General features: G+C 40.1%; 1 protein-coding gene across 6 annotated transcripts in view; it reads right to left on the bottom strand.

The window, feature by feature from the left end:
- bahcc1a (BAH domain and coiled-coil containing 1a) overlaps positions 1 to 6,764 on the bottom strand; it is an 88,915-nt gene that overhangs the window by 12,612 nt on the left and 69,539 nt on the right. For 4 of the 6 annotated variants that reach the window (XM_015035140.1, XM_015035143.1, XM_015035141.1 and 1 more), the window contains 7 exons: positions 4,667 to 4,781; positions 4,123 to 4,357; positions 3,830 to 4,021; positions 2,828 to 3,001; positions 2,103 to 2,383; positions 1,765 to 1,845; positions 216 to 342 (listed from right to left, as the gene is read on the bottom strand). In XM_015035140.1, the coding sequence (XP_014890626.1) occupies positions 216 to 342; positions 1,765 to 1,845; positions 2,103 to 2,383; positions 2,828 to 3,001; positions 3,830 to 4,021; positions 4,123 to 4,357; positions 4,667 to 4,781 (1,205 nt within the window). The remainder of the gene's footprint in view (positions 1 to 215; positions 343 to 1,764; positions 1,846 to 2,102; positions 2,384 to 2,827; positions 3,002 to 3,829; positions 4,022 to 4,122; positions 4,358 to 4,666; positions 4,782 to 6,764) is intronic. The other 2 variants (XM_015035142.1, XM_015035144.1) reach the window with 1 other exon arrangement.

The raw sequence follows: 6,764 nt of genomic DNA, 5'->3' as shown, positions 1-6,764 counted from the left end.
CCCCCCCTCAATAACTGAAACTACGTCAAATGAGCCAAATGTACTTCAATTTGGTAAAATACATCATGGGGAAATCAAAATATCATCGTAAACGACCTAAGACCGGGAACATTTAGCCAGATAACGAGGGAAAGAAGCTATCTGTCTTTTTCTACAACGTATGTAAATGTCTGGTTTCAACTGTATGGTTTTTGTTCATCATTAAATCTTCTAACTTTTCAGGTTTCTCTTGTTTGAAAGACCACGATCCTCCTCCTCTTCTGAGAAGCTGCTGCCATCTATCTGAAAGTCCTCATCAGCCACGAAACTCTCCAGAAGACGACTTACAGCTCGTCCCTTTGACTGAAAAATATAATGAAAAAAATAATCAAAGAAAAAAATAATATTCAATATGATTATTATTATTAATTCATCAAGGATGAATCAATGGAATTTTTAATCTCTTTAAAAATGTATTTTACAAGAGAACAGCAACCAAGATTGGCAGCAGTCCACACAGTTTGCAAAACACTCACAAGAAAAAAAGGAAAAGTTAACACCACCATAAATACAAGACTAAAAGGATTCCTCAATTAAAACATTTACAGACAAATGATTCCTTCTCAAAATCTTTAAGAGCAGTCTTAAAAACCATTAAGTGACAACAGCACTTTTACGTTAATGTCTTTCTGTACCTGGTCCAAGAAGATGGAGCATAAAACTGAAAAGATTTCTTTTCACATTCAGTTTGGATTTTATGCATCAAAATTAAAACCAAGTTCTCTCAACGAAGAGAACATCCTCCGGTGTCTTTATTATTTATGCAGGCCAACAAATAAAATGACAGAAATCCAAATACTCCCTTATAAATAAAGATATGCCAGGGATGAATTTTACGTGTAGCCAAGGCCATCCATCCAACCCGGTCGTATAATGTACATTGATGTCAAAAACCTTTTAAGCCTGTCATAAATCTTTAAGTTTCATGATAAACAGAATCCAGCGAATGAAAACATTTAAGAGAAGCACACATGTATAAAATGCCACCATAGTCCAGTACAGACATGGAAGTAGAATCGACCATTTGTTTTCTAGCTTCAAAAGATAAACCGGGTTTAATCCTGAAATGTTCCCTTTTCAGGGGTAACCACAGCGAGTCATCCTCCTCGATCTATACCCACTGTTCCCCCTCTACGCATGTCCAAACCTCTTTTCTAACTTTATCGACCAGTTGTTCAACCTGTGCTCTACAAAGAATCATCAACAAAAAAAATCATAAGTATTTATGGAGTGAGAATTTTTAAACCTTCAAACTTTCAGCTGTAGTAGTAATGACTGGAAGATGTTTACTTTCTGGAAGGCGCCAAAGATTAATCTGCTGCATTAAAACTAGCTTCAAGAGATAAAAAAATGTTTGCAAAAAACATGAAATCTTGCATATGGTACATTTAAATAAGGACTATTTATGTAACACAAACAAAAGTGGACCCAGAGGAAAAACTGGACCCACTTGTTAAATGGAAACAAGTGGAAGTTGACCCTCTACACTTGACCACACTGGGACCTGTTGGTCAGATAGTTTTCAAACCAACAGTTTTTTCATACAAGCCAATACTGTGTAATCTCGTCAGGATGGAAGAAGTGGTAGAAGAACACGGACTTTTCAAATGCTGAAACAGTTTAGTTTCTTCAGGATAACACTTCTGAAGCTCTCAGTCTTAGAACAAACTATATCAAAACTGTGAAACGGATGCTTCTACTCGGTGGATTAAATATGAATGTTACCTGCTGGTCCATGCTCTTTTGTCCTCGGCTTCCATCATCATTCTGCATAGAAGATGCTCCGACTGACCAGCAGCTTCTCCTCTGATGAAATCAGTATGAGAACAGTCATTAACATTTTGTTCAGTGATTCCTGGCATCTGTTTCCCCAAATGAAGACCATCTTGCTCTTTGTTTTTAAAGGTAGAGGTAGATTTAAGTGCTTACTAAAACTCTTTGGTAGGAGGGTAGCTGCGTCAACGTTGGCTAAATGTTGTGCATGGAAATGACTATTGCTACTGAATCGCCATTTAAAGTCCTTATGACTTGTATTCAGGAAAAAAAAAAAAAAGTTTTAATACCTTACTGATTGCTCCCCTCAACATTGTGCTCTTGCGTGTCGCCCTCTTCAGCCTCTCACTGGTTGTTGGGAAGGTGGCCATCCCAAAGGTCTTCCTGTAGCGGTTGCCTCTCGTCCCGAGGCTCCCCCACCTGGACTCCTTTGACCTGGGTCCACATGTTCTCCTACCTCCCTCGGGTCGCTGGTGTTGGAGGTTTTTCACAGCAGGGCCGATCCCCAACCTATTGTTGGGTTTCTTCTTTACTTTGACTTCACTCTCTGCTGCCGACAGAATCTGGGACCCTGCATTGTTCAATTAGAGAGACATCCAGTCCAAGCTTACCACAAATTGTAAAGAGCGCTGAATCAGTCATTCCAATAAAGATATCGGGCAATTGTGCTGACTAATTGCTTTTTAAAAATACTTGTACCCATTGCACTTTTTATACTTTGTAAAGTTAAAACCACAAGCTTTGTCAATTTTACTGGATTTCATATAATAGACTGGAATATTTAGTGTCATCAGGGTAATCTCTGTCCCAATCTTTTTCCAGGATTGCCCACTTTCAAATGAACAGCTATGCCTGCTAAAGAAAAGGGCCACCACATCACTTGATTAGTAGACGTCTACAGTTCCCACAGAAATGCCACGGGTCTTTTTACTACTTCTCAGATTTAAGCTCCTAATAAATTGAAGTTGTGATTGATAAAATGTAGAAAATATCAAGGCATGTGATGAAGACTCACCATACAGCTCCTGCCTCTGTTTTTTGTTCCTGGCCTTCTGGTTGGCTTCCAGTTTCACGATAGATGAAGGACTGGGGCCCATCATGGATGAGCCTGAAGTGATGTCTCTTGTAGGTTGACTTCTGAAATCTTGACCTTCATCGGTCTCATAACTTCCCTCCTCTTCTTCATCTTCTAATGGTTAAAGCATAGATTGTACCAGTTTCTTTTCAATCTACATCTTAACAAACTCATCAGTTTCATATACGACAACAAATGTTTTTTTTTTCCTTGTGGCAAGTCATTTCCCGGTGCTCTGTTAGTTCTTTAGTACAGAGATGATATATGAAGTGCTTCAGTGGTATTTCCTGGTGTGAACCAATGCACTGTGTGTGTGCATGTGTGTGTGTGTGTGTTTTTGTCCTGACAGCTCTTTGACCCAGTCTGCAAGTCTCCAGGCTGTCAAAGTCTCTCACAGCCAAGTATCCACAGCTGTGGCGGCACATCTAACCCAGAGCAGGCAACAAGGCCAATCACAGAGGTGTTGGATATCCACAAACACTCCAGGCTGTTGCAACATTCATCAGCACTTTTTTTTGCACTCACCATGATTGGTTTTAAAGTCATTTACAAACAGAGAAAATTAGTTCTGGGCTTTGAGATTCATTGTGTGGAGTTTACTAAGTACTCCCACTGGTAGATACATGAGTTGGATTTTTTTTTTGTTTTTGTGCACTTCAAACACTGCAGAGTTTATTTACCCTTTAATGATCTGATTCTGTTGCATCTTATGATAAAACTATCAACAAGAGGTACAACGGATGCAGCGATAGCGCTAGTTCATCTCTTGACTCAAATTTGCAAAACAGTAAATTTAGAGAGCAGAAGTCGATTAAGAAAGTGAAGTTAGCTTGTGTGAGGGTAGGATGCAGAGGACAGGACTAAATAGAGGCAGAAGCTTTGTTGTAATGAACTCCAAAGGAAAAAAGTTGAAAGAGAAGAATATACCAAACACGTTCTCACCTTGGTCAGAGGAGTCACTCTCGGTGGAGGAGCTTTCCTCCTCCTTTGCTGCTTCCTGCCTCTGACCACGTAGAACCTTTGATCTGGCCTGGTGAAAATAGGAGGAACCTTGCTCCTGCGTGGATCCCTTCTTGCTTCCATGCCGCGCCTGTCCCGACCAGCTTTCTTGGGTAGTACTGTCCACACTGGCTCCTGTGTAGTTCGCAAAAAAAAAACAATGTTGACATTGTCGGAAAAACAACAACGTGCCAGCAGGAAAAAAGGCCACAGGTACAATTAACTAAAGTGGGTACCTGTATCACTTTGTCCTCCCGACTCTCGCCTGGATTCACCTTTGATTCCACCCTGACTCCTTTGTGCATGCTTGAGGTTTAAGCTGCAAGGTGAACCTTCCTTGTCCCTGGAGCCTGTTCCTGAGAGATTCCTTTTAACCGCGGACTTCTGTTTGAGCTGAGCCACATCACCAACCAGCTTGGAGCTGAGCACGCTGTGAACACTGCTTTTTCTGCAGCCCTGTGCTTTTATCTGCTACAACAGAGAGACATGAGAGAGACAGAGAAAGCAGGTTACACTCCCGGGTTACAGCAGCCACAAAAATCTTCTGAATGTCAGGGCCCTCATTTGCACATGCACTGAGAGGAAAACAGAACAGCAGAAGCCTCAGTGAAATAGACATTAATATGGAGAGCAGCGGATTTGACTCCTGAGGGTAGTACCTAATTAGAAAAAAGTGTGCAACAAAGGAATATATCAAATGCAAAGTAACAAAGAGAGCGCCCCTTTTTTCATTTCTGGCTGCACACAGGACAAAAGGGAGTAGGACAAGAGGACCCTGACCTGTACAGTGCTGATTCGCTCAAAGCCTTGACTGGACAGCCTCTTCTTCCGTCTCTGGGTCTCCCCGCCCCCTCCCTGGTCCTCAGGCGACGAGCTGAGCCCCACCCCCGCCGACCTGCCAGTCAAAACATGAGAGAGACATTTATCAGAGGAGAATGGAGTTGGTTTGAAAGAAAAATAGGACGCTAGGACATTACAGATAAAAACACAGTTTGAGTCACATCTCTGTGGGATCTAATAACAGTGCTCTCTGTGTCTGGTTCACAGAGTGACAAAAAAGGACAAGGAGGGCTCAGCGTCTGAGACACACTTGAAAAACTGGTTCTAATAAGCAACGCTGGAGAGCAACATGGTATAGGAGGCGTTAAAGCTTTTCGAGGAAAAGCCTTTAGGACTTTTAGAAACACCGTCTCTTTAAAGGCTGATGAAAGATTTTTTTTTTTTTTTTTAAGTAATGTGTATTCAGCAGTACAAGTAGATTTTTCATAGCACTGAGAAACACAGAGAAGCATCACAACCAAGCCTTTAACAATCAATAATGGGCTGGTAACAGCATCAAAGTAAATTAGTGGTTTTTAAAAGCAATCACTTCAAAACCAATAAAATGTTTTCAGAACCACAAACAACTTTGGACACATTTTTTTATTTTTATTTTTTTCCCCCAGAATTGCTTCTAACAAGAATAGTAATAAAGGACCAAAACAACAAGAGTTTTATCTCGAAGCATAAAAGTACAAGCAACACTCCTCCTTCCATCTGCACACCTGTGTCCAGCTGGGTGAAAGAAGGCAACTCATTACTGTTCACTAAAAGGAAAACAATGCCTACTATTGATCTAAAGTGGATGACTTCATGTCAACAGTCCTTTGGTGGAACTTTTTTTACATCACCAACTATCAACAATATTGTGAGCTTATCACAGAGGTGGAAAGCGGTGTCGTAGGCTTTTCACATTGTTCTGTTGATCTAGCAAGTCTGAATATTCCCGATAGTTTTCCACACTGTACAATGATGTTGACTGTAAAGAGGAGACTGTATTGGCTACTGCAGCTCCTAGTTTGTCTGGGTCATGTCACCTACCCTACCCTGTCCTCAGATATTCGTAGACAGCTGTTGCTGTGGGTGAAGGGTGAGCAGAAAGCACTTGCCTGGTTAACCTAGAATTGCAGCAAAGAGATTGTTTGCCAATCACCTTGCCTCTCTCAAGAGAGGCAAGGTGATTGGCCTTGTGAGTAATTCCAGTTGTTAAACACACGGCAGTCATAAGATTTAGACTAAAAGGAGACTTATCAATCCTCAGCTGGAAATCTTCAAGTAGCATATCTGTTAAGCTGCTGACTGCAATATCAGACTGCTCTTTTATTCTAGATTTTTGCTTAACTCTATATATCAGAATCAAATTAACAATAGCTAAAAGTAGTAGTTCCAAATCACATCATCACGCAATATCAGCGCAATATATGATTAGCTGTAACAAAGTTCATTTTATGAAATATACCATATACTGTACAGCATATTTTGTTTAGTCTTCATTTGCATGTTGTTTCACTTAAAACGCGCATTTAAATCTGTGGGTGAGCATATTCTGCTGAAATAACGTAATTAGCAAATGCAGACATGCACCTGTAATCTATTGAAAGAAAAAAAGGAGAGAATTTATGTGTTTTTTTTTTTTTGTTTTTTTGTGGAAGTGGGTAGTTTGGCAGTTGGACTGTCTTCGTTTCCCACTGACAGACTGAGTGACAGAGGTACCAGTGATTTGTGAGCTGTCCCTGTGAGGCAAATCCTGCCGCGCCTTGCTCTCTGCTGCTGACAAACACAACATGACACAGTGACTCCCATCTGTAGGGGGCTTTAGGGGCTGAGCATGCAGTGGCTAATTAAGAGAATTGATTAGTGGGGTTTGCCAGCAAGCAATGCTTATAATAATAATAATAATAATAATAATAATAATAATAATAATAATAATAATAATAATAATAATAATAATAATAATAATAATAATGAGGCCTTCTACCCCTAAATGCACTTAGAAATAAAGCAAAAAAAAAAAAAAAAAAAAAAAAAAAAAAACTTGGCAAAAAAAGATCCCACACTA

The sequence above is a fragment of the Poecilia latipinna genome, unplaced genomic scaffold (genome assembly GCF_001443285.1).
Source record: "Poecilia latipinna isolate Pla-1442-1.1 unplaced genomic scaffold, P_latipinna-1.0 Scaffold325, whole genome shotgun sequence".
Taxonomy (NCBI): Eukaryota; Metazoa; Chordata; class Actinopteri; order Cyprinodontiformes; family Poeciliidae; genus Poecilia; species Poecilia latipinna.
Note: the sequence above shows the minus strand (reverse complement) of the source record. Positions and strands in the feature narration are given on the sequence as shown.